General features: G+C 35.8%; 1 protein-coding gene across 11 annotated transcripts in view; it reads right to left on the minus strand.

Annotated features, from left to right (window-relative positions):
- Window positions 1-27275, minus strand: part of GOLGB1 (golgin B1) — a 75716-nt gene that overhangs the window by 27898 nt on the left and 20543 nt on the right. For 5 of the 11 annotated variants that reach the window (XM_055568346.1, XM_055568345.1, XM_055568349.1 and 2 more), the window contains 7 exons: window positions 26239-26361; window positions 25022-25135; window positions 23547-23949; window positions 22381-22496; window positions 11411-11525; window positions 8763-8836; window positions 569-5766 (listed from right to left, as the gene is read on the minus strand). In XM_055568346.1, the coding sequence (XP_055424321.1) occupies window positions 569-5766; window positions 8763-8836; window positions 11411-11525; window positions 22381-22496; window positions 23547-23949; window positions 25022-25135; window positions 26239-26361 (6143 nt within the window). Of the gene's footprint in view, window positions 1-568; window positions 5767-6831; window positions 7318-8105; window positions 8157-8762; window positions 8837-11410; window positions 11526-22380; window positions 22497-23546; window positions 23950-25021; window positions 25136-26238; window positions 26362-27275 lie in introns of those variants that run through there. The other 6 variants (XM_055568348.1, XM_055568347.1, XM_055568351.1 and 3 more) reach the window with 4 other exon arrangements.

Here is a 27275-nt window from a genome sequence, read left to right on the forward strand (position 1 = left end):
CTGGCCCCTGAATGAAATAACCTTGGTATGAGAGGCAAATGAGGAAACCTGTCTCTGAGCAGAGGGATTCTACTAAAAATGAAAGAGTATAGTGTGGGGATGCTGTTAGTTCCTGAACTAAAGTGATATAAAACTGGAGTTTGAGGAAAATAACTCCAGCAGGCATATGCAATATAAATTGATGTGGAATATGGGGAAGAGAAAAGAGGAGATAATTTCAGAGGCTAAGGCAGTAATTTGAGAGTATAGAAATTTATACTATGGTAAAAATTCAGAGATGGGCAAGGACAGTAGAAATGAAAATGAAAAGAAAGGAAAAAGTCTAAGATCTCTCAACAGAAAAATGGGTAGAGAAGTAAATGTGAATTTTTCATGCCAAGACAAGTTGTAGCAGAAAGTCATTTGCAAAAAACAGAGACAGTGAGATGGAAGTGGGAGGGAATACATTTTCTGGGGGGAAATTTAGACCAAAATTAGTCCCATAATATCAAAGGAAATGGAAATAGTTTATGACTTCCTTTCCCTTCAATTTCCTTTGGAAGAGCTAAAAGAGTTATTATTCATTTACCTGGAAATGTTGATCTTCAGTTCCTCCATATGGATGGACATCTGCCTAAGCTGATCCTTTAGAATGCTGCAATTCTCCTCTTTAAGTCTAATTTCTTCTTCTTTGGTCTGAATAGCATCACTGAACTTCCTCTCCCACTTTTTGGCTTCATCTATCACCCTGTCCCGATCATCCTGGAGGGAAGACATGCTCTTAGTGAAAGCTGCCAGCTGGGCCACAGTACTATCCAGGTTTTCCTGAAGTTGCTTAACTTCCTTGTCTTTCTTGTTCAAAGTGACCTGAACCTCTCCAAATGTCTCTTCCAAGTGGACTTTTTCTCTACGCAAAGCGTCCAGTTTCTCTTGCATATTCTTCTTCTCTTTCAGGTGTTTCTCCTCTACTTGCTCCAGTCTTCGCTCAAGATCTTCATCCTTTTGTTTCATTTGGCTTTTAATGGATTCTTTATTTGACTGAAGCTCCTTTTTCAACTTGAGATTGTCTGCTAGGACCCTTGCTGCTTCACTTTGAATGTCATCCAGCAGTACTTTGAAGCTAGCTAATTCCGATTCTGCCTTCTTGCGGTGTTCATTGGCTTGAGCCAGATTTTCTTTGGTTATTTCCAAATCTTTTTGGGACTCAGTCTGAACAAATTCTAGAGCCTTAACAGTTCTCTCCAGAGCACTGATTTTCTCTTGGTACCTAATACAATCCGTCTGCAGCTGCTTTACTTCTTGCTGTTTTTCTTTTAGCAGCTCCTGAAGTTCCTTCGCATGGCTTTTATTGCCAGGTCCTTTCTGAGCGCCTTGGATTTTCTCCATATATTCCTTTCGTATTTCTGATTCCACCTTAGTTTTCTCCTTGACTAACTGTTGCTTTTCTTCTTCCAATTCACTCACACACTTTTTAAGGTTCTGCATTTCGGATTCTAGTAGCTCGTTTTTGATCTGGGCATCTGTAACATCCTGATAATAATTCCCAATGCTTCCATTAAGTTCTGCTAATTGATTCATAAGCCTCTCTTCCAAATCATCTTTCTCTTCTTCTGCTGTCTCCTTTAACTTGGTAACTCTGGCAAGTTCTTCTTGGGTTTGCTGATTTAATAGGTTTATTTTGGTTACTTCTTCCTGAAGCATTTTTAGTTCACCATCCTTTGCCGCTATTTGACTCAATAAAGTATCTCTCTCGTTTTCTAAATTCTGGCTAAAGTCCTTGTCTTTCTGCCTGCCTTTCTCTAATTCAGTGATTCTTTCTTTGAGCTGATCAATCTGCTGAAGGTAGTTATTAATTTCATCATGTAAGCTGACATTCTCACATATGTCAGGCTTGGCACTGTTCTCTGATAGAATGGATTCTAAATTTTCAGGCCTTGTGTTCATACCTGGGGAGTCTTGCTCATCAGCCTCACCTGGAGCAGACGGGGTCGCCTCTTCAGTGACAGCCATCTGGTTGTCATGCTTCTCAGTGGGCTCCAGGCTCGCTTGTTTGGACACATTATCTTCTATCTGATGCTTTAAATGTTGAACCTCTTCACTTAAAGAGTCCTTCTCTGCCTTTAAGGCTTCAAACTCCTCAGAAAGAGTTTTATATTCTGTTTTGACCCTTTCCAGCTCCTCCTTCATGTTGGAATTGGAAGAAAGAAGTGCCTCCATACTGTCTTTAGATGCATCTCCTGCAGGATGTACCTCTGCCCTAAGCTGCTCATTCTCTTCTTCCAACTCTAGGATTTTCTGCTGTTTAGATTTAGCAAACTTTCTCATCTTTTCTTTCATCTCCTCCATTTCCTGTTCAGCTTCCTGCAACTGCTTTTCTGTTTCTTTCTTGTTTGCTTCTGTGCTTCTTAACTTGCCATAAAGTTCCTGTTTCTCCTGCCTCACAGTTTCTACGACATGCTGAATTCTTTCTGCCTCATTACTAACATTCTCATAGGACTGCAGAAGAATTTCATATTCCTTTTGCAACTCTTGGTGTTTCTCTTGCCACTCAGTGCTTTCTGCAATCTTGGAACATTTCAAAGATTCAATTTCCTTCATTAAGTTTTGCTTGTCTTCAGTAAGACCCTCCAGTGCTAATTTCAGACTTTCACAAGAACCACTGAGACTTTGATTTTCCATTAAAGATCTGTCCACTTCTGCAATGAGTTTGTCTCTTTCTTCCTGAAGAAGAGCTAACTTTCCTAAGAATACATCTTTTTCTCTATTTTGAGCAGAAACTTGGTTTTCCACATCTGCCAGAGACTTAGTGAGATGCTCAATGGTGTCTCTGGCCAAAGACAACTCCTCCTGGAGACCTTTGTTTTCTTTCAGTGCTTCCTTTCGGGAAATGAGGGCAGCTTGCAGTTTCCTCTGTATTTGCTGTTTTGCTTTACTTTCTTCTCCAGTCTCTTCTGGTTTCTGCTTCAGTTCGCAAAGCTCCACCTGGAACTGCTTTATCTTCTCATCATGTTCTTTGGCTTGCATTTCCAGCTGTGTACGCAGTGCCTTTACTAAATCCTCTTGTTCTGTTACCTCCGTTTGTACTTTAGTAAGGGCTGTTTCCTTTTCACTAAGCAGTCCAGAAAGGTATCTAACTTCTTCTTCCTTTTTGCTTATGAGTTTTTGCAGTTCATCTAGTTCAGGCTTCAATTCTCTTAACTGCTCTAATCCAGCGATCTCTAGTTGACTGCTTTCCAGTTTTTGCCTCAGGGTTTCTGCGTGGGCTTCAGCTTCACAGGACTCTGCCTTCAGACTTTGGATTTCTAAATCCTGTTTATTTATCTGCTCTTGTAACTGAAATACTTCTTCTGATTTTTTAGTCAGCTCATTTATTGTAGAGTTAACCTTTAACTCTAACTCTTCTTTCTCAGCCTCTATTTCTTTCAGCTGGGTCTTAATCTGGGCAATAGCAGTATTGCCCTGCAGAGCATTTGTATCTCCAAGATGAGAAGGCCAGTCTGGGTGCAAGTCAGACTCTGAAACAGATTGAACAGGCTGCTGTTTGGTGGCTTTGAATAAAGGTTCTTCTAAACCTTGAGTGGCAGCACCTGGTTCCTGCTGGCCACTGCCTGGGAGTTTTCTGTCCATAGATTCCTGTACTTGAATCTGCAGTTGTTTTAGTTGGTCCCCAATGTTCTCATTTTCCTTGCTTTGCTCATCAAACTGTTCTTGCAAGCGATTATAGTCATCCTTCTGTTGCTTTAGCTCCTCCCTAAGATGTCTTTCTTTCTCCTGTGCCTTTTTTAGAATCACCTTTCGAGAGGTTAATACTTCCTGTAGCTTCTTTTGAAGTTGCTCCTTTTCTTTTTCAAGGTCGACTATTTTTTCTTCCAGTTCTGGTTTCCAGTGTTCTCCACTGCCGGCACCAAGCAGACTGATGGCCACTGCTTCTTTTACAGGTGCTGCTGAGTCTCCGTCACCTGCATCCTTGTTACCTGTGGTTAACTTTTGGATAATTGCTTGGTTTTCAACGACTTCTGCTTGGAGCAGATCTATCTGGTTTGTCTTCTCCTGCAAATTCTGATTCATCTGTTTGACCACAGCCTGTAACTGTTCTTCTATTGCTGCCTTTTCTTCCAAATCCTTCCTAATGTGCTCTAGTTCCATTTCCTTCTCAGATATTATCTGTTTTAAAGACATTTCTATTTCTTGGCACTTAGAAGTCACACGTTTTTCTAAGTCTTCTTTGCTTTCTTTATCTTCCTCCACTTCCCTCCTCTCACTCTCATGGAGTAGGATCTCTTTGCTGGGTTCATCTTTCACTTTGGCCAATTCCTCTTCTAATCTACTGACTTTCTGTAGAAGTTCCTTTCTATTAATAAGAGCAGCCTGGAGCTTTCTCTTTCTCTGCTCACTTTCTTTCTTTACAAGGTCTAATTCACGTTGAAGTTCTTCTTTACTTATTAGTCCTGCTGGGCTCAACTCATCATAATTTTGTTTAATGCTAGAAACAATTTCTTTATCTTCTTCCATCTGCTCTTTTTTGGTCTCTTCAGCTCTGGATAATAAATTCAGCTGTTCTTTAAGGGTCTTTATTTCAACCCCAAGAGAAAATTTCTCTTCATTAAGCTGAACCATTTTCTCTGTCATACTAAAGCTGAGTTCTGTCACTTGCTGATCCTTCTCCTCAATGGTCTGTTGGAGTATTTCCACATCTTTCTTTTTTTCTAGTAAGAGTTGATCCATTTTTGCTATTTCAAGTTCCTTCTGTGAAAGAGCCTGTGAAAGTTCTTCCACCTTATTTGAGACCTCCCTCTCACGTTCTGCCCCCTCAAGCACTTCACTCTCCTTCTTCTGCAGCTGGCTCTGCAGGCTTTTGATCAAAGTACTCTGCTCAGAAAACTGAACCTGCACACCATCTAGTTCATTCTGTAAAACTTCAATCTTCACATCTTTAGATTTGGCTTCTATGGTGAGGCTGTGGATCTGTTCAGTGAGCAAGTCGTGATGAGCAGTCTGACTTTCATAATCAAGTCTTCTTTGCCTTTCTGCTTCTGCAAGGCTCACTTCTAGTTGCTGTACCTGAGCCCTCAGTTCCGTTACCACACAAAGTTCCTTCACCTGAGCAAGAAGCTGGTCTCTTTCTTCAGACAAAGCAGTAAAGGCATTGTTGGTGTTTTCAGCATTTTTCTTAAACTCTTCAATCAGCTGGGTTAGCATGCTTATTTCCTTCGCTTTCTCATCTAAATTTTTCTCATAGATTTCTTCTGCTTTATGAAGGTTTACCTCAAGCTCCAAAACTTGACCTTTTAGTCTTTCCAATTCATCCTGGTGACACTGACAAATACCTGGGGCAGCAGAAGAGGGTTTTTCATCATTGTCCTGCTCGGCTGATTTTAATTCCACTCCGGTGTAAGTTAAAGATATTTCCTCAGATGGTCTATGCTGGTGTTCGGGGCTCATCTGCTCTTCTTTCTCAGTTGTTGTGAGACTGCTCTCTTTATCTGGTGTCGGTGGAAAATGCTGCCCTGTATCTTCAAGCAACACTGTCATTTTAACTGGAGGTATTCCTTCACTCTCTATCTGTTTCATTTCTTTCTGATCAAGGAACTCAGGGTCACCTTCTGCCCTTTTGCCTTGAAGCTGCAGCTTAAGAAATGCAATCTCCTCTTGAGCTTCTTTCATTTCCAGCAATAAAACAGATAGTTCTTTATGCTTCTGAGTAAATGTGTTCTCCAGGGCATCTTGTCCACTTTCCTCAGCAGAAAAACTGCTCTTGTTGAGCCTGGTAATATCAACCATGCTCACCTGTTGAAAGAAAGCACCTCAATCAAATGTTTTATAGGAAAGAGCCTAACTAAAAACTGGTATTTTGTGCATTTTACAAAACCGAAAACTTTCCATCCAAACTTTCCTACCACAAAACTGCTAAATACTTTTAAAATCAGTTTTTATTTCCCAACTTGGACCTCTGAGGGCATCCTGTCAATCCCGCACTGAAGTCAAGTCATATTCATAAGACCTAAGGAAACCTGGGACTCATTTTCTAAATATTCCTCACTTGGGAAACTTTTTCTTCAGATTAAAACTGCTTATTTCTCCTAAGAACTACTTACAAATAAAAAGCGAAGCAAGAAATAAATTTTTGTTTCATCTCATGCCAAGAAGGAAGTCACAGGATTCCTTTTCCTAAACTATTTATTGGAATAGGAAGTATTAGATAAGATAGCTATTAACAGACAAACAGATTATCAGACAAGTTGATTAAGATAAAGTACCAGGATAAAATAATCAAAGAAGAGTTCTGCTGGAGCTTGGGAAGAAATTATGGACCCGTGTGACAAAATATTAACCAAGTTACTATTACAAAGCTTACTGTATTAGACTGCTCAATCCATATAAATTATTTCCATAATTGTCTTCCTGGGACAAAACCAGTGAATTTCATGGTAAATATAGTGTTTTATTAAATGAGTTTGGGAACCATATACATAATAAAATATCCATCTTTGTCAACAGCAGCTTTTCTCCGCCCCTCCCCACCCCCCCCAAAAAAATTCCAACTTGATACGAAGGGGAAAAAAAACAAACAAACTAGGGGATTGTCAAACAATGTGGTGGCCAAGAGCACAAGCTCTGCAGTCCAGCTGCCAGAATTCACATCTCTGCCATTCACTAGCAGAAGCTGGCACACAGTAAGCCCTCAATGAATATTACCTATTATCTTGGTATCATATTCAGCCATTGAGTAAAAGAAAAGAAATTATTACTTCAGAACTATATATTATTTTACAGAAAGTTACTATCTCATCATTTTTCATTAGCACTTTTAACCGTTTAAAATTCTTCACTCTCTGTATTACTTATACTCACATTTCTAGAAACCAAAACTGGACACACTTTTAGCAGAGGAAAATTTCCTTTATAATTTCCTCATGTCACATTACTATTTATCCATTCCTACATACATGAAAAATCTAATATAGTCAAGGCATCACTTTTGCCAGAAGATGGAAATACAACTAACTCCTTTTCCTGGTCTCTCTCATATCCTAAGTATTCTTATTTCCTCTTTACTAACTATCTGTCATGCCATTTCACTCACTCTCTTCCTTCCCTTAGTCTCATTCTCTGCTGCTCCCTATCCTATCTATAGAGTTCAATTAACTTTGGCTTGATTTTTTTTAAAAGTCAATGTTATACATCAGAGAGCAGAAACTGGATAACTTTGCTCTTTCTAGCCACTCTCACTTTTCCTTCTGGTATTAGTCTTCCCCTTTAGACTGTGCTTACATTTTCTATAGACCCTTTCTATTCACTCTCTCTTATCCCAAGCAATTATCTTAGTCACCCTTGCTTTTACAATTTCTGTGGAGCTTTTTTCCCCTTCCTTTTCCACTGTTTCCTGTTTGTTCTCCCTTCTGGATATTTTGTTTTTCTTAATAGATTCCCATATTTCTTATCTGCTCTTCCATTTGTTTTCACTAGACATTAATTGCTAAGCATCTTAAAACACTAAGCATCTCCTTGGCTTAAACAAGATTCATTTTTCACTACTAAACTCTCATAATTTGTCAGTAACCATATAATGTTAAAATTATTTTCAAAATTTAGTCCACTTTTCACAATTTTGTGAACAGAACATCATATGAAAACATAATTGAATGTAAATGTGGAGGTTAACTTTATGCCTCAAATTGGTTAGCCCACAATACTGAGATAATTGGTCAAACATTACTCCAAATGTTTCTGTTGAGGTATTTTTAGATAAAGTTAAGATTTAAACCAGCAGACTCTGAGTAAAGCTGGCTGCTCTCCATAACGTGGATGGGCTTCACCTAATTGGTTAAAGGCCATAACCAAAAAAAGATGGCTCTCCTCCAAAAAGAAGAAATTCTGCCCGCAGACTACCTTCAGATTCAAACTGCAACTTCTCTGGGTCTCCAGTGTGCTAGCCTACCTTGCAATTTTGAATTTGTCAGCCTCCACAATTACATGAGCCAATTCCTTAAAATAAAGCCTGTTTATATATATTTCACTTCCTATTAATTCTGTTTCTCTAGAGAACTCTAATGCAATAAGTAAGCAGACACTATTGTAAAGAAGTTACATTATTCCTCAAGGCCATTTATGAGTCTATCACTCACTTCTTCTTTTTCATTTTTTTTCTGGCCATGCCACATGGCTTGCGTGATCTTAGTTCTCTAATCAGGAATCAAACCCAGGCCCTTGGCAGTGAAAGCATGGAGTCCTAACCACTGGACCACCAGGAAATTCCCCATCACTGACTTCCTAAATGGAAGGACAATTAAACACAATACAGCCAACAATCATCTTAAATTAGCAGAATATTGAGCAAGCACACATTTCTTATAATGATTTTCAGGTTATAAAAAGCACCATTCTCTAAGGATACCTTTTGAATATAATCCTAAGTGAAACTGTGCCAAATGAGAAGGGGGTGGTGGGGAGAGACTGGAGATTTTTACCTAATTTCTTTACTGAGAAACTTTCTGAGATGGGCAAAGAAGTTGAGATAAATGACAACCCAGCATGCAAAATAGAATATCAAATACCAAATAAATGCTACTGTACTTGCATTGGTTCAGCACAAATAAAATGTCCAAATATTTATAAACAAATGAGAGTAAATGAGAAATAATAACAATTACAACTCTCTTAAATCTCACTTTCTAGGTAATGTAATTCTCTGTCGACATTAGAAAACTGTACAAAAGCTTAGGCCTGAAACCACCTCCCTGATCAAGCTCATATTCTCATTATTTTAAGAATGCATCACTTACCTCATGGACTTCTCTATCTACCTCTCCAGTTCTCTTCTGAGACTCCAGGAGAGTAATCTGAGAGGATAGTTTTTCTGAAAGTCACAAAATAAATAGCCTTAGAAGGTAAATGTAGAAGTGTTTGAAAAAAAAAAAAACAAAAAACAGAGGTATGATTGTGTGTGAGGCTATTTGAGATGCATGAAATAACCAAGAGCAAAGAACAGACTAGTTTGGGGGAGATAAAACACTTATTTTATTAAAATAAAGAAGTGGCAAAAGAAGATGAAAAGATGAGATATAAGATAGAAGGGTAGTGGGTGTTAATGATTAACCTGAGTGAAGTATAATAAATAGTGGAAGGCTTTAAAGGGGAAAAAAAAAAAAAGCCAGAGCACATGATGAAAAGCAGCTATTTCTACAGCATAATTTGGGAATTCTAGGGAAATAAATGTAACATCTATAGCTTTTCTGTGTTCATATTATATATCATGCATTAATATAGCACTTAAAATGTCTTCTACATTTTTTCACATATGTTCATAAGGACATCAAATTTTAGCATAGAAAGGAGCTATCCAATCTCTTCAATGACCATATGAGGAAACAAAGAAATGACATGTCCTACAGCTAGTTCATACAGCTAGGATCAGAATTCAGTCTTCTGAGTTCGCCCCCATGTCTTATTACAATGTGGATATCTAAAAAGGGTAGTAGTACCTTGGAAGATAAAAATATTGAGTATTAGTAAGCCCCCAAGAAGTTTATACTCTTTCTGAGAAGCTAAGACAAGTATACAAAACAAACAAAAAAGCTTATTAAAAACAAAAAAGCTTATTTTTTACACTACATCCAAGTGTTTTAATATGACCCACATGATTTGACCCCACTTATTCTACAAACTGTATACTGCTCCCCTTTTGCTCACTCTACTTCCAAGAACACTGGGCTTGTTTCTATCTGAAAACATATCAAGTTTATTCATACCTCAGGGTGTTTACACACTGCTCTTCCCTGCTTGGAATGAGATTTGTTCAGTCTCTTTTGTGTGGCTGTCCCCTTTTCATCATTCAGGTAACCAGTGATCAGAGAGGCCTACCCTGACCACTCTGACACTACTTTCTCCTTCCCCCAGACACATGTGCAGTAGCCTGTTCTATTTTCATCCTAGTATTTATCACTCTCTGAAATTTTCTTATGTATATACATGTTTATGGCGTCTTGTCTTCTAATATGTTCGGAGCAGTCTCCTCAGCAACTAGAGTAGTCCCCAGTACATAGGAAAGGCACCACAGATATTTGCTGAATCAATAAATGAACATTCATGAAACAAATGAATTCAAGACTGTATATAATATGTTCAGACATTTCACAAGTATTTGAGGAAGGAGCACAGTGGTAGAAATGGAAGCACAAAAGGTGAGTTTACTATTAATAGAACATGACTCATAAAACAAGGGTAACCAGACATGAAAACTAATACAGAAAACCTTAGGGCCAGTGACCCCTGCAGTAAAGAGCAAAGAGAACAGAACTCATGTAACCTCTAAACCATAATGAGCCACATGAAAGTGACAGAGACTGCTTGCAAAACTGCAAAATAAACATCATGGATAAGGCCTCAGAGAAGTGGGTTGAATAATGAGTTGAATTTGTGGTATTCTTTATCAGCAATGGTAGGACTAGTCTAATAAAGGTATATGATCCCTATAAACCTTAGTTTATAGCTAAGTGGAACTGTACAATGGTTAAGTTGGAAAGTTTGGTATAGACTTTAGGAAATTGTACGAACTTTACTTGGTATTCATTCTCACTCTTAAAGCACAGTAGTCAGTTACTCCAGGATAAATTAGATAAGTGAAGCATTATTAACTACAAGTTACTAAAGCTATAAGGTCCTTGTGAAGCAGGTAACAAAAGGAAGGAAGTATATCTTCATTCTTACTAACTGTTCACACATAGTTCAATAGAATAAAGCGCTAAATTTAGTTCAATCCAACAAAACTTTATTCAGCAGTCACTCATTTGCCAGGTACTATTCTAGTTTCTGGTAAAGGGTAAAGCAAAAGGTGGAAAAAAAAAAAAAAATGACCCCTGCCCTTGAAAATGAATTTTAGAAGCACAAAAATGCATTAATCCAACTTTGGGAGATTATGACCAACTTCCCAAAAAGTTAATGCCCTAGTTGAGGCCTGAAAGATGAGTTCAAGAAATAGCCAGGCTAGAGAAAAAGGATAAGGTTCTAAGCAGTATATAGCAGGAGCAAAAAACAAAATGGTTTCTACCTCTAAATCTTTACTTATACTGATCTCTGTTACCTCATCCCACAAATTTGTTACTGGAAAAGTTCTTTCTCTATTTTACCTATTTAAAAAGTCATTGTCTTATTAAGGTCCTATTCGAGCCATACATCTGAGACGATTCCTTGGCCACTCCAAAATGAATATAATACAGATCTCCTGCAGCATTTAAAGCCTATACTGCAAAATGTTATACTTATGTAAACGCTGGTATTGTGTTCAAATTGTTTAATGTGTATTAATCCTAACTTCAATAACTATCAGCTGTGCTAAGATCTTTAATATCATTGAATCTACATGTTATACATATACAGTGATAAAAATTGTTGGTTAAGAGGTCAGAGAATTATGGTTTTCATTTATACGTACCATTCTCAGCTTTCAGCTCCTCCAGCTCTACAGAATTAAGGAGCAAGGCTCCCTTTTCATTCTCTAGTTCTACCACTCTCTTCTGCAAAAAGGCAATACTCTCTTCAGTGACTGCCTAAATTGTAGAAAGACAACAAATTAATGATTCTCCAGTGCAAAACTCTCATACTAATGTCCAGACAGCCTCTGGCATTTTTGTGTTCTAAAAGTTCTCCAGCCTTGAAAATACTTTAAAAATAGCATCTACTTATCTGCCTAGGTAATCTTGAAAGCAATGCTTTTCATCAGAAGATAGAAAGATGAAATCTTTCACACAAATATCTAGTTCACTGGCTTCTGAATTTAAAACCAAAGCCTGGATTTTCCAAGTCTATTACACACGAAAGAAAATTTTCAGAATTCAAAAAATTAAAAGCACATTATGAGTTCTGGAAAAACTTCAAGTAATCTAGTATGTGTGTAAATGGAGTCTTCAAAGGAAGAGAGAGGTCAAAAAAATATTGGACTAATTAATGGCAGAAAAATTTCCAGATTGAAGCAAACTATAAACACAGAGATTTAAAAGGCAAATTCCAAGCATAAGAAACATGAAGAAAACTATGTGAAGGCACATTATAACCAAAGTGTTCAAAACCAGTGATAAAATCCTAAAAGCAATCAGGAAATAAAAAAAAGAGACAAAAATGATAGTAGATTTCTTACTAAGAAACAAAATGCAAGAAAAAAGAGTGCAGTAATAGCCTTAAAGTAGCAAAAGAAAAAAACCTATCAATATAAAATTCTACAGTTAGCTTTTAGATATCTTTTAAAAACAACAGAGCGATAAAGATTTCTTCAAACACACAAGAGCTATAAGAAGCCCTTACCAGCAGACTTGTGTGCTCAAGAGAGCACACACACACAGTAAAGGAAGTCCTTTGGGCAGAAGGAAAATGACACAAGATGGAAATAAGAAACTACACCAGAGTTTGGCAAAGTTTAGAGCCGTCTACCTGTTTCTGCAAATAAAGTTATGGCCTAAAGGCCTAAAATATTTATCATTTGACTCTTTACAGAGACTGCCAATTCTGGATCTACCCTAAAGAAAAGCACCAGAAATGGTAACTGCAATGGTAATTAAAATTTATTTTCTTATCATTTGAATCTCCTGAAAGATAACTGACTAAACAAAAATAAAAATTTTTGTCTATAACATGTTATATTTTTTTTTGTTTATAACATATACATAAGTAGAATAATAACTAAGTCCCAAGAATGAAGAAATACAAGTATACAATTGTAAGGTTTTTATTCTATACATGAAGCAGCACAATATTATATGCAGGTTAACTGTGATTAAAATGCAACTATAATCCCTAATGGGCTTCCCAGGTTATAAAGAACCTGCCTGCCAATGCAGATAGACATAAGAGATGTGGGTTCAATCCTTGGGTTGGGAAGATCCCCTGGAGGAGGTCATAGCAATCCACTCTAGTACTCTTGCCTAGAGAATCCCATAGACAGAGGAGCCTGGAGGGCTACAGACTGTAGGGTCGCAAAGAGTTGGACATGACTGAAGCGACTAAGCAATAGCAGCATAATCCCCAATGCAGTCACTATTATAACAAAATAAAGAATTATAGCTAATAAGCTGAAAAGTGGGAAAAACAGAATCGTAAAAAATATTCAATCAATTTTTTTAAAGGAAGGAAAAGTAAAAAAGTAAAAGGCAAAAAGTTGGAAAAATGGAAAACAAATAGCAAGGTGAGAGACTTAACAGATAGCAAGGTGAGAGACTTAAAATGGTATCAATGGCAACATTAAAGAAAATGGTCTGAACACTCCAAGTAAAGGGCAGAGGTTGACAGATTGGAAAAGAAGTAGATTCAAACTCTACGCTTCATATAAGCTTTAAATATAAAGACAAAAATAAGTTAAAGAGTGAAAAAAGATACACCATGCTAATATTACTCAAAAAAGTAGAATAACTATATTAATATCAGACAAAAGTACATTTCATAGCAAAGAATGTTACCAAGGATAAAGAAGATCATTTCATAATATCGATGGGTCACTTGATAATCAAGAAGACATAAACATCCTAAATGTTTAAGCCCCCAATAACACAGCTTGAAAATACATGATGCAAACACTGATAGAACTGTAAATAAATCCACAACTATGAGATTTCAATACTCCTTTCAATAATTGGGAGAACAAACAGGCAGAGAAGCAGCAAAGATATAGTACTAACTTCACATGATCGACATTTATAAAACATTCAAGCCAACAACAGCAGACTATTTTCAAGTACATATGCAACATTAACCAAAATAAACAATATTCTGGGCCATAAAACAAGTCTCAATCAATTCTAAGAGTCAAGTCATATAAAGTATGTGCTCTGACCACAACAGAATTAAAATAAAAATCAATAACAGAAAGACCTCTAGATGTATCACCCCAAAATATTTAGAAACTAAGTAACCCAGGGGGCAAAGAAGAAATTAAAAGGGAAATTAGTATCTTTGACTGAGTGAAGATGAAAATACAACCAAATTTGTGGGATGCTACTACAGTAGATTTTAGGGGGGAATTTTTAATGCAAAATGCCTATATTAGAAATAAGAAAGGTCTCAAAGTAATGGCCTTGGCTTTCACCTTAAGAAGCTAAGAAATGCGGAAATCAAGTCTAAAGTAAACAGAAGAAAGGAAATAATGAAGATCAAAGGAGAAATCAATAAAATAGAAAATAGAGAACAAGACAGAATCAATGAAGTTAAAGCTGGTTTGAGATTACTAAAAATTAATAAGCCTCTGGACATTCTTACCTGCGTAAGAATGAAAACACAAATTACCAATATCAGAAATGGAAGAGGTAATGTCACTACAGATTCTATATATGCTAAAAGAATAATTAGAGACTATTATGAATAACTTTTTGCCTATAAATTTGACACTTAATATGGACAAATCTCCTAAAAGATATTAAAATACCAAAGCTCACTCCAGAACAAATAGATAACCTAAATAGCCAAATAGTTATGAAACAAACAGAATCTATACAGACAAATGCTTCCACAAAGAAAACTTCAAGACTAGACAGCTTCATTGATGAATTTTCACAAAACATTTAAGGAAGAAATAACACCAAGTCTATACAAAATCATTCCAAAGAAGTGAAAAGGAAAGAATACTTCCCAATTTATTCTAAAAGGCCAGGTTTACACATAGAGCAAACCCAGGAAAAGATATTACAGAAAATTACAGATAGACAAATATTCATCATAAACACAGATGTAAAACTTTAAAGCAAAATTTTAGCAACTGAATCCAAGAAAGTATAAGGATAATACATAACTACCAGGTGAGATTTATCCCCAGAACTCTCAAACACTGCTGATAGGAATAGAAAATGGTAATACCACTTTGGAAAACTGTCTGGCAATGTCTGTCTTAAAATCTCTCATATGATACAGACACTTCACTTCTAGGTATTTACTGAGAGTAAAGAAAGCACAGGTCCAAACAAAGATTTGTAAAAGAATATCCATAGAAGCTTTATTTGTAACAGTCCAAAACTGTCAATAATCCAAATCTGCCCATCAACAAGTAAACAGATAACCCAACTGTGATATATACAATATTCTCAACAATACAAAGGAATGAACTCTTGGTGCATACAATAGGATAAATACCAGAATAAGTATGCTGAGTAAGGAGACAAGAAAAAAAGCACATACAATTTATTAAAAATTCTAAAAAATACAAACTAAAATGACAGAAAGAAGATCAGTGGTTACTTGATTGGTGGGAGATGTAAGAGAAAAATTAAAAGGGATCATGAGAAACTTTGGGGGTGATGAATATGTTCATTTTCTTAATAGTGGTGATGGCTTCATGCATACATCAACACTTATTAAGTTGTAGACTTTAAAAGTATGCAGATTATCGTATGTCAATTATACCTATAATACAGCTGTTTAAAAGGAAAGTCAGTCAATATATAAGTAAAAATAAAATTCAAAAAACTTTATCAAATAGAAGAAGACAGGAATAGAAAACAGAAGGAAAAAAAAACCCAAGATGGCATAAATGAAAGACAAATCATTCGTATCAGTAATTATACTGAATCAACTCAACACTCCAATGACAAAGCAAAGCTTATGGGAAGAAGCAAAAAAGCAAAACTTAACTATGTATTATATGCTGAGGATGAGGGGGTTGGAAGGTAACCTGATAACTGAGATGAGATGCTAGACTTCTGGTGTTAAAGATGGAAGAACAACCAGAAACCATGGGGTGTAAGAAATACAGCCCTAGTCTCTGGAAAAAGTGAGTATATTAATTCTTCCCTAAAGCCTCCTTTGCAGCCCAACCGACATTGTGATTTCTGGCTAGTGAAATTGATTTTGGATTTCCGATCTCTCGAACTTGAGGAATCTCATAACCTTCTGTTTAGAAGAAGAAATAACCATTTCTTCTGAAGAAATACAATCATTTCAATCAAGAAATAGAAATCAAAATACCAGCCAAAGCACAAGAGAAGGGCATGTGACTTTGTCAGCCAACTCAAGTCATCCTACTCCTGGCTCCAGAATTGAGTTGAAAAAGCCTCCAGATAGTTTTCCCCATAGAAGGCTCCAGACTTTGCAGAGAAAATAGCCAACTCCATCATTCATTCCCTCTCCAAATCTCTGAAACACAGAATTGAAAAGAACTCCAGAATTTGATGCCTCCTTCTTTGTTCTTTCTCTGGAATCCTTGGCCATTCCAGATCTTCCAAGGACTTCCATTACTACGTTTAATTACTATGTTGAAGAGTAGTGGTAAGAGTAGGCACCTTTGTCTTGTTCCTGATTTAAGAGGAAAATCTTTCAGCCTTTCACCATTGAACCTGATTGTTAGCTCTGGACTTGTCATATATGGCCTTTATTACATTGAGATACATTTGTCTATGTTTAATTTGTTAAGAACTTATTCAGAACAGATATTAAATTTTGTCAAATGCTAAAAAAATTAGTCTAGTTTTAACAACTAGACAAAAATCAGTCAAAACAAAGATAACCTAAATAATACTATGATTTAAGTGATGTTTATACAATATTATATTGTATAGCTTCCCTGGTAGCTCTGGTGGTAAAGAATCTGCCTGCAATGCAGGAGACTCAGCATCAATCTTTGGGTTGAGAAGATCCCCAGAAGGGTATGGCAACCCACTCCAGTGTTCTTGCCTGGAAAATCCCATGAACAGAGGAGCCTGGCAGGCTGCAGTCTATGGGATCGCAAAGAGTCAGACATGACTGAAGTGACTTGGAACACATACAAACACACACAAGCTATATTCACCAAGACAGACCATATGCAGTGTCAGAAAACAAGTCTCTATAAATTTCAAAGAACTGAAATAATATAGAACATGTTATCTGATCATAATGAAATTAAATTAGAAAGCAATAATAATAACAATAAGATATCTATAAATAAAACCAAATATCTGGATAATTAAACAACACACTTCTAAATAATCCATGATCAAAGATGAAATCACAAGGAGAATTCGAAAATGCTTCAAAAACTGAATGATACAAACACAACATATCAAACCATGTGCTTAAAAGGGAACTGTATCCTTTAAATGTTTAAATGAGAAAAGATCTGAAGTGTTTGATATAAAGTTATACCTTAAGAAGGTAGAAAAAGAAAAGTAAAACCAAATAAACAGAAAGAAATACCAAGGATCAAAAAACAATAAAAGTGAAAACAGACCAGTAACAAAGAAACATAACAAGGTTAAAAGTTGGTTCTTTGACAATATTGTTTTAAAAAGTCAATTTCTAGTTTAGTCTGATCAAGAAAATGAAGCACAAATCAAACAGTAGAAATTTGCAGTTAGAAGATGAACAAGTTTCGAAGATCTAATGCCCAGCAGTCTGATTATAATTAACAATAAGGTGTTACACATTTCAAAGTTGCTAAGAGACTAGATCTTAAATGTTCTCACCACAGAAAAGAACTGATAATTATGTATCATGGTGGAGGTAGTCACTAATGCTATGGTGGTAACTCTGTTGAAAGATATACATGTATCAAATCAACAAGTTGGATACCTTAAATTTCTACAATGTTATATGTTAATTATATCTTAATCTAAAAAAACAGTAATAGGGATTGGGGTAGAGGTGGGTATCACTACAGAGGGTATACAAGCATTAAAAAGATAAAAAGAGAATACTGCAACCAACATTATAACAAAAATTTGACATTTTCAATGAAATGGATAAAAACAAAACAAAAATCCAACTGGTACAAGATGAAAAAGAAAATCTTATTAGTCTCATATCTGCAGAAGAAATTCATTGTCAATTCCAGACCCAGATGATTTCCATGGTGAATTCTTTCAAACTCTTGAGAAATAATACCAATTTTACAAAAACTCCCAGAAAATAGAAGGGAACACTTGCCAACCTGTGTTTTTGATGCCATATTAACTCTAATACCAAAATCTGACAAAGCACTACAAAACAGAGGAAAACCTTCATGACTAAAACCCTTTATAAGTACATATAGAAAAATGCTCCACAAAATAGTATTAAATCAAATTCAGTAATAAATAAAAAGTGTAATATTTTATGACCAAGTCAGGTTTATCCTAACAATACAAGGTTGGTTTAATATTCAAAAATTAAAGTACTATACTACATTAACAGAATAAAGAAGAAAACCCATGTGGTCATTTCAATAAATGCAGATAAGGCATTTGGTAAAATCTAATATCAATTTTTACCAAACTAGGAATTGAGGGGAACAACCTCAATCTGATAAAGAACATTCATGGAAGACTTAAGGCTTGCACCAGAGCTGATGGTAAGATATGGGATACTTTCCCTAAGATCAGGAAAAATGCCAGAAGGCCCAATATTACCACTTTTATTAAACAATGTTGTGAATGTCCTAGCCATTGAATGAAAAAGAAATAAAGACATAAAGATTAGAAAGGAGTAAACTTGTCTTAATTTGCAGATGACATGACTGTTTATGCAGGAAATCCTAAGGAATCTACAAAGAGTCCAGAACTAATACAATAAATATCAAGTTCACATAAGCAAAATTCAATTGTATACTTACATACAAGCAACAAACAACTGGAAAATGAAAAGAGAATAAATTCCATCTACAACACCATTAAAGAATATGAACTATTTCAGAATAAATTCTAAAACATGCATAACTCCTCCAAACCAGTGCTGAGAGACATTAAAGATGTTCAATAGCATACATTATTAGAGAAATGCAAATCAAAACTACAATGAGGTATCATCTCACAGTGGTCAGAATGGCAATCATCAAAGTCTCAAACAATAAATGCTGGAGAGGGTGCAGAGAGAAGGGAACCCACTTACACTGTTTGTGGGAATGCAAATTGATAAAGCCACTATGGAGAACAGTATGGAGAGTCCTTAAAAAACTAGGAATAAAACTACCAGATGACCCAGCAGTCCCATGACTGAGATTATATTCTGAGGAAACCATAACTGAAAAAGACACATACCCCTATGTTCATAGCAGTACTAGTTACAATAGCTAGGACATGAAAGCAACCTAGATGTCCATAGACAGATGAATGGATAAGGAAGTTGTGGTACATATACACAATGGAATATAATTAGTCTGCTATAAAAAGGAACACGTTTGAGTCAGTTCTAATGAGGTGGATGAACCTACAGCCTATTATAAAGAGTGTAGTGAGTCAAAGAAAAAGACAAATACTGTATATTAACGCAAATATATAGAATCTAGAAGGACAGTACTGATAAGCCTACTTGCAGGGTAGCAAAGGAGACACACACATCTAGAACAGACTTTTGGACACAGTGGAGGAAGGAGAGGGTGGCATGATTTGAGAAAATGGCATTGAAACATACACATCACCATATGTAAAGCAGCCAGTGGGAGTTTGCTATATGATGCAGGGAACCCAAAGCTGGTGTTCTGTGAAAACCTAGAGGGGTGGGAAGGGCAGAGAGGTGGGAGAGGGCTACAAAAGGGAGGGAACAGATGTATACCTATGGCTGATTAATGTTGCTGAATGGCAAAAACAATCACAACATTGTAAATATTCTACAATTAAAAATAAAATTTAAATTAAAAAAAAAAAGATCTTAGTAAGTGAAGAGAGATACTATACTCCTGGATTGAAAAGTTCAGTAGTATTAAGATGTCAATTCTCTCTAAACTGATTTATAGATTTGACACAATGCTAATTCAAAATCCCATTCAGTTTTTTTTTCAAATAGAATTTGAGAAAGTTGACTGTACAATTTCTGTGGAAATGTAAAGCACCTGGAATAATCAACGCAATCTTAAAAAGAAGAACAAAGTCAGAGGATTTATACTACTTGATTCAAAATTACAGTAATGAAAACAATGTGATACAGGCATAAGAAATGACAGATCAATAGAACAGAAAGCTCATAAATTTGCTTTCAACAAAGTTACCAAAGCAATCTAATGGAGAAAGTGAAGTATTTCTAAGAAATGGTGCTGAAACAACTGGATATCCATATAGGAAAAAAAATCAACCTCGATTCTTTATCTTACACCACATACAAAATTTGAGGTTCAGAGACTTAACTCTGAAAGCTAGAACTATATGGCTTGTGGAAGAAAATATAAGAGAGTATGTTCAGACATAAATAAGTATGTTCATAACTTACGGTTAAGCAAAGATTTCACAGACAGGACATAGAAAATTATAACCAGAAAAAAAAACACTGATAAATAATAGACTTTATCAAAATTGCAAATGACTGCTAATTAAAGGGCATCATGAAGAAAACATGTAAAAAGCAAGCCACAGCATGGGAGAAAATATTCACCAAACATGCCTGATAATAAATTGGCATTTAGGGTGCATAAAGAATTACTACAACTTGACAAATACATTAAAAAAAAATCTTAATTTTCAAAATGAGGAAATTACTTGAAAAGATACTTCACTAAAACAAGAAATACAAATGTCCAAGAATCTCAGAAGAACATGTTCAACGTCATTTGTCATCAGAGAAAAGCAAATTGAAATTCCAACAACCTACCAATTCATACCCATTAGAATGACTAAAATTTTTAAACTGACAATACAAAATCTTAGAGAAGATGTAGAGCCATTGGAACTCTCATATATATTAGGCAAGAAGGTTCTCAGTGGTAAAGAATTCACCTGCCAATGCAGGAGACATGGGTTTGATTCCTGGGTTGGGAAGATCCCCTGGAAGAAGAAACAGCAAACCACACCAGCATTCTTGCTGGGAAAAATCCCATGGACAGAAGAGCCTAGCTGAGCAGGCTACAGTCCATGGGATCGCAGAGTCGGACACAACTGAGCACACACATAAATATTATAATCACTTTGGCAAAAGATCCAGCATTTCCCTATAAAGCTAAATGCATTCTTACTCCATGGCCCAGAGATTCCTCAACTAGCACTTGACGAAGATGAATGAAAACATACATCCACACAAATACTTGTACAAGAATGTCCACAGCAGCTTAATTCATAACAGCCAAAGCACAAAAAACCCAAGTATCTATCAAAAGGAAGTTATAGCACAATCATGCAAAAAGAAAATGCTACGTTCATAAAATGAAATACTTCTCAGCAAAGAATCAATTATGATATATGCAATAACATAAATGAATCTCAAAATACGCTGAGTGAAAGAAGCTTTATACAAAAGATAAAAATATATGATTACATGAATAGGCTATAAAACATGGAAAATTAACCTAAGGTGAAAAAATAGAACACTGGTTCATCTCTGGAGGAGAGTAATGGGGTTGACTGCAAAAGGGTACTGTGTAAGGTGATATGTCTTGATAGGGATTTGAGTAATGCATTTGATAAAACTCAATGAATGGCACATTTAATACTTGTACATTTTGTGTTTTGTAAATCGTGCTTCAAAGAAAAAGAACTATACATAAATATTAAAATCTACTCAATGGTATGCGTACTGAAATATTTAGAGAAAAATATACTGATGTCTACAACTTACTGTGAAACACAAAAAATTCAGATGAATTGGTAGATGAATAAATGGATAGATATATGATAATGCAAATATAGTAAATATTGATAAAATCTATGTGGTAGGTATGCAAGTGTTCACTATAAAATTCTTTGAATTTTTTAGAGTTGCTGAAAAATGTCTTAACAAAACATAAGAGCAAAAGTTGAGAATGGGAGAATAGAAGAGACTGGAAAGCCTAGATGGCAAAAACCAGGAAACAAACATTTTTGTCAGTGTAAAGTACTGCCCAGGGACTGCAGTACTCTGCTGACCAATGTATCTGTCAGTTTGGAAGGGTATAATCTTATAATGGAGATGAATTAATCTAGTTATCCCAGCTTGACACTAGCTAACTAAGTCATCAAACTAACTTTCCTTGTTCTGATATTCAAGCTTAATAAGCAGCTTCTGGCAATTAAAACATAGCTTCCCAGAGAGTTTTATAGAAGGCAGAGAGAATATACTGGCCAATTAATAGGCAATTAAACTTTTTACCATTAGCTGATTAATGTGAGCTTTATGATTTTTACAATAGACTTAAGTTTGGTTGAACTAAATTGTATACTGAAAACCTGATCAAATCTCAGCCTACCAAAAGCAAAATTGTACTCCTGACTGGGAAAACTGATTATAAGATTAAAATTAATGACTTATCTCTAATACAACATATTAAGACTTTAAAATTAGAAAATCTTCTGAGGTCATGGTGTTCACTACCTATTTTTTCTTCATTATTCATTTTTGGGACACTTTTCAGGATTCCTTTCAAATGGAATTGCCGCAAAAAAAAAAAAGGATTTTATCAGGCAGAAAAGACAGAAGGCTTATACTGCTTTCTGGAATAAATTCTATTAGAACACCCAAGTACACATACAGCAAAGACAAACAGATCTTATTCATAAGAAGTACACATGTAATTACCTGTGTGCCCTCATGAGAAACATCTGGCGAACAAGTCTGAGATGCTATTTCATGTTTTAGCAATGGTGGCTTATTTAGAAATTGGTTAATTTCTTCGGATTTTTGCTGGAGTTGATCTACGGAAAAGAAAATAAGTAGGTTGAAATGATCTTTGGCTTACATCCAAAACTTAATGAGTTATTATCTTCCAGGGGTAGACCATATGCTGTTTATTCTGGTTCAATTATCTTAATTAAAACATAATGCCAGCATATTTTATGTGACAACATTTTTATAAACTGTTTAATTACTCTCAAGGACCAAAGGACAGCTCAGTAAGCCTCCTTCATAGGCAAAATAAAACAGGCCTAGGTATATTTTTAAAAAGTCATTTTTCCTTTCTCCCTTGAAAATGCCCTACATGTTTTTTATTTTTTTTCAGTCTCCACATAAGCATTAAAAATCCTACTGATATTCTATCACACAGTTTTGAACATCAGCATGGTTCAGTTAAGAGAACAGCATGCTCAGGTAACACACTGTCCCCACATAATGCCCTGCAAGGCTTTTTGGTTAATGTTCAGCTTTCTTCAACACAGATCTTCAATTTAATGCTTTCTAAAATCTTTCCTGTATGCCAATATATTAGAGTTAAACTAAATCAGAGTCATGTATTATTAATACTTTAAAAATAACATATTTTAAAAATAAGTTTTCCTTAAATCTCCTTAAAGGATAAAAATTTTCTTTAAAAAGAAATTTTCACCTATAAGAAAAGCATTCAGATCCATCTTTAGAAGTAAGGCTGACTCCATATAATTTAGTCTCCCTACCTTTGCAACTAGATTTGGCTTGAGTTTTTCACAAACTAATTCAAATCCTACTCATTTCAGTTAATGAACCCTTTAGACCACAGTTACGCATCACATAGCATACTTTAAAATTTGACACATTACTATCAATAGTTTTTAGTACTATAATGATAATTATAATATTAGGTCAGGTTATAACTTCAGTTAGAGATGGGAGAAATGCAACAAAGGGTTCAGAAGAGACACCTTTCTTAATCCTTCTATAGATTCCTTGGTTTAACAAACAAATGATGTCATTAAGAGATATCTGAAATTTTAAAGTAGGAGCTACTGAGGTGCTACACAAGTGGGCTTCAAAAGCACTCAGATACTGACCTTCCAGCTGCTGAATGACCTGGGCTGAATGAGCTGCCTGTTCATTTTTATCTTGCAGAAGTTTTGAATTTTGATCCTTGAGGGCATCACAGGCAGAGTGCAGCTCTTGCTCAGATTTTTGAAGGCTCAAAATGTGAGAGGTCTTCTCTTCCATTTCTGCATTATGCTTCTGTTCCAAAGCACTGTGCCGGGACTGCAGTTCAGCCTGGGCTTGACCTGCTTGTTCAAGCTGTTCCAGGAGATGATGCATTTCTTCCTGCAGGTTATGGAAAGATAATTTTCTCTCTGCCACTTCTAGTTCCATCTTTTCCATCAGAACCTTGGACTCTTGTCTTTCTGTTTCTATAGTGTTCCTTAAAGTGCTCAGCTCAGCTTCCATCTGTTGTAATTGCTGAGAGAGAATCTAAGGAAAAAAAAAGCCTCATGAACCATAAATTCATTCTTGCATTTCAGTAAGCATAGTGAAGAGCCCCTTCTAGGTGAAGCCTGGGCCTAGACACTCAGGACCAAACTTCCAATTGCATAAAAGTCCTCTGTTGCTTCTTGATACTTTTGACAATAGTGTGTGTGTGTGTGTGTGTGTGTGTGTGTGTATATATATATATATATGTATATATATACAGTGTCATTATTTTTTCACATGCATGTCTCCCAATACAAAATTAGTTCAATAAGTGAATGGACTTTGCCTGTTTTATCATCATTGTTCTCCAGCACCTAGCATAATATACGGCATACTAAGTACCTGGTACTCAATAAATACTGAATAAATGAATGAATAAATGGATCCAGTCCGTGCCCTCAAGGAACTCAGCGTTTAGTGGGAGCATCACACTTAAACAGATCAGTATAATACAAAATATTAGAGGCCAAAAGAGATACTTACAAGGTATTAAAAGAAACAGACAAGGGAAATTTACCATAAAGTCACACATATGTAAATAATTCTACAGTACCTATCTAGTAAGTAGCACAACTGGGATTTGAACCAGACTGTGTGATGATAGCCAGTGAGGGGACTCAGGGTCAGGGTTTGTTAGGACTGGAGATACAAGAACATGTTTCTATGCAACAAAGACAGTCGTTCTCAAAAAGAGTTGAAAAGAAGAAAGGAGATGACTTTCTCCAGCAGCATGCAGGACCCAGATGACAAGCACAGAATATGGACTTTCAAAGGAAAACAACACATTCTAAAGAAACTAGGATCCTAGACCTAAAATCACAAAGGAAAAGAGCAACAATAAAAGATCTGAAATATAAGTTTCATGAGGGAAAGAACTGTATTTTGCTGAGTATTTTGAGTATTTTGCTCATCATAGTATCACCACCAATTACGCACAGGGAATTTGTTGATAGAATGAATAAATGGCATCAATTCTCTGAAGGCTTCTATTAGGATTTTATGCCTGCTCCCTGGCAAACTAAATTGGAAATGAATGCTCCCGAGGCAGGCAACAGAGATCACAAGGCAGTACCTGGTTTCTCTGTTCAGCAGCGGTCAGCTCCTGCTGCAGCAGGTCCACAACCTGAGTACGGCCCAACAAGGCTTCTTCATGCTCCTCAAGCTTCCTCTGCAGCACCCTTAATTTCTGAGAAGGAAACATTCAGATACAATGTGCTAACACATGAGCATCATTACCTGATTACTTTCAAAATGTCAGGTAGACTTGTGTCCTAAGATTTTTGGATGTTAGGGATGACAAGTTAAAGAGTCAGACATTGCCATTCTCCCCAACCAGCAGCAACAAAGAATCTCCAAAATGTCTTCTCCAGAGTACCAACAACCAAACTGACACAAGCAAGTCCCTGAATTAGGGAGCCTTTTTAATAATTAGATATTTATTACACATATCCACTTTTAAATTATATAATCAAGATCCTGTACCTAAATAATGTAGGTACACATATATCCTACTCACCTATGAGAACATTTTCTACAGGCAAGAACCATTTCTCTTCTAGTTTCATGCATGGGACATGCACTTGATAAACATTTGTTGAATGACTAAGTCAATAATACATGTATATATTAATAATCAACTTTAAAAAGTGCTGTATTCTGAAACTTTATTTAGTGATGTACTCTGAAGGATTGTCTAGAACACGGAAGAAGTTTTCACTCAAAATCAATTAAGTGGATCGACCATGAAAAATACCACTGGAGTGCCTCTGAGTACTACACTGCCTTACACATTAAATAGAAACAAATACTTTTGAGTTAGTAGGTGACAAACTTAAAAACAATGAAGCCAATTTTCAAAAATTACTCAATGATTTTTTTTTTAAAAAAAGAATGATTTAATAAAAGGCTTTATGGTTTCAAAATCACTCCTTTTTTTTCTTTAAATTTTCTAAAGTTTAAAACTGACTTCATTGATTTGAAGCTTTGGATCAGGTTTCTAATGTACAAAGGTAGCTACAATGAGCAAACAGAAGAGAAACCAATTTCTGACTACCACACACATTTGCCAGTTAAACTCAGCTTTTGAGTACTGACAATCTGATTAGAGGGGTAAGAGAAAAGGTAAAGGAAAATAAATAATTAATATGCAACAGAAGAGAAGAATATCAAAAAAAGGCAATTAATGAGCAAACCCACACCAAGTGAAGAGCAGTGGGCAAGGATGGAAAAGTGGCTGTGATAACTTAATTGTTAACCAAAACAACATTCTACTAGGTTTTAGCAACACACCTGTTGCATCTCTGTTTCCACATCTGCCTGGGTTACTAACTGAAGAAGCTCATCTTCATGAAGACGAACCTGAGTCTCAAAGCGGGCATCTTTCTCTCGGACCACCTGCTGCATGGAACTCAACTGAAGACACACACCAGAGAAACTATACAAGTTACACTCCCAGAATTATCACACAAACAAAACTCACAGACTATTCTCCAAACACAGACACTGAGAACTGATAGGACAATAGATATTTCAGATTAAATTTTGAATGTCAAAGGATGAGACTTTTGGAAGAGAGCTAGACCTGATGGTAACTTCAAAATGTGAGAGAAAGCCTGCCATTAAATTCAGAAGTCAGCTTAAATATAAATTTTGAATAAAAACTGTATTTGCATGGTTAAAACAGTGTTTAAATATACAAGAGGTACATTTTTAAAAGATCTAAAGAGGTTAGAATATTAAACATACAAAGTTAGATTCCTGTCAAGCCCTAGACAATTCATTGAATATCACACTTGTGGTCAAAAACTTTCAATGAAATTCTCATGCCCTATAAACCTCAAAATAATGTCATCTTCTACTCAAGATTCTCTACAACTGGAAATACAAATTTTTCTTTCAGGTCTTATTTTCAGAGAATTGCTTCTACCAAAGAACTTGGTATACTTCCATCCAATCCACACTGCCTCTCCAGACAGCTATTTTCAACTGTCATTACTTGCAGGATTTTATTTAGATCAGCCTCATTTGTGACTGAATGAAATGGAAATAAACTGACTGGTTGTGAGTTGCTCGGTATCAGTGTTTTTGTTTCATTCTTAGGTTTTGTGTGTGTGTGTTTGTCTGTGTCCGTGTGTGTGCGCACGTGCTTATTCACTTCCTCAAGATCTGTGGTTGAGCATGTCAACCAGCTCTTCACTTGCCCATTTTGCACTGGTCCTTCAATTACTGTTGACTGTTCGATTTGTGACACTTTGAACCAAACTTGGCTCTCCTTCTAAGGCAGGAAGAAAAAAAATCTTCATGATATGTTTTTTTTCTCCACTGTA

Source organism: Bubalus kerabau, chromosome 2, assembly GCF_029407905.1.
Source record: "Bubalus kerabau isolate K-KA32 ecotype Philippines breed swamp buffalo chromosome 2, PCC_UOA_SB_1v2, whole genome shotgun sequence".
NCBI classification, from domain to species: Eukaryota; Metazoa; Chordata; class Mammalia; order Artiodactyla; family Bovidae; genus Bubalus; species Bubalus kerabau.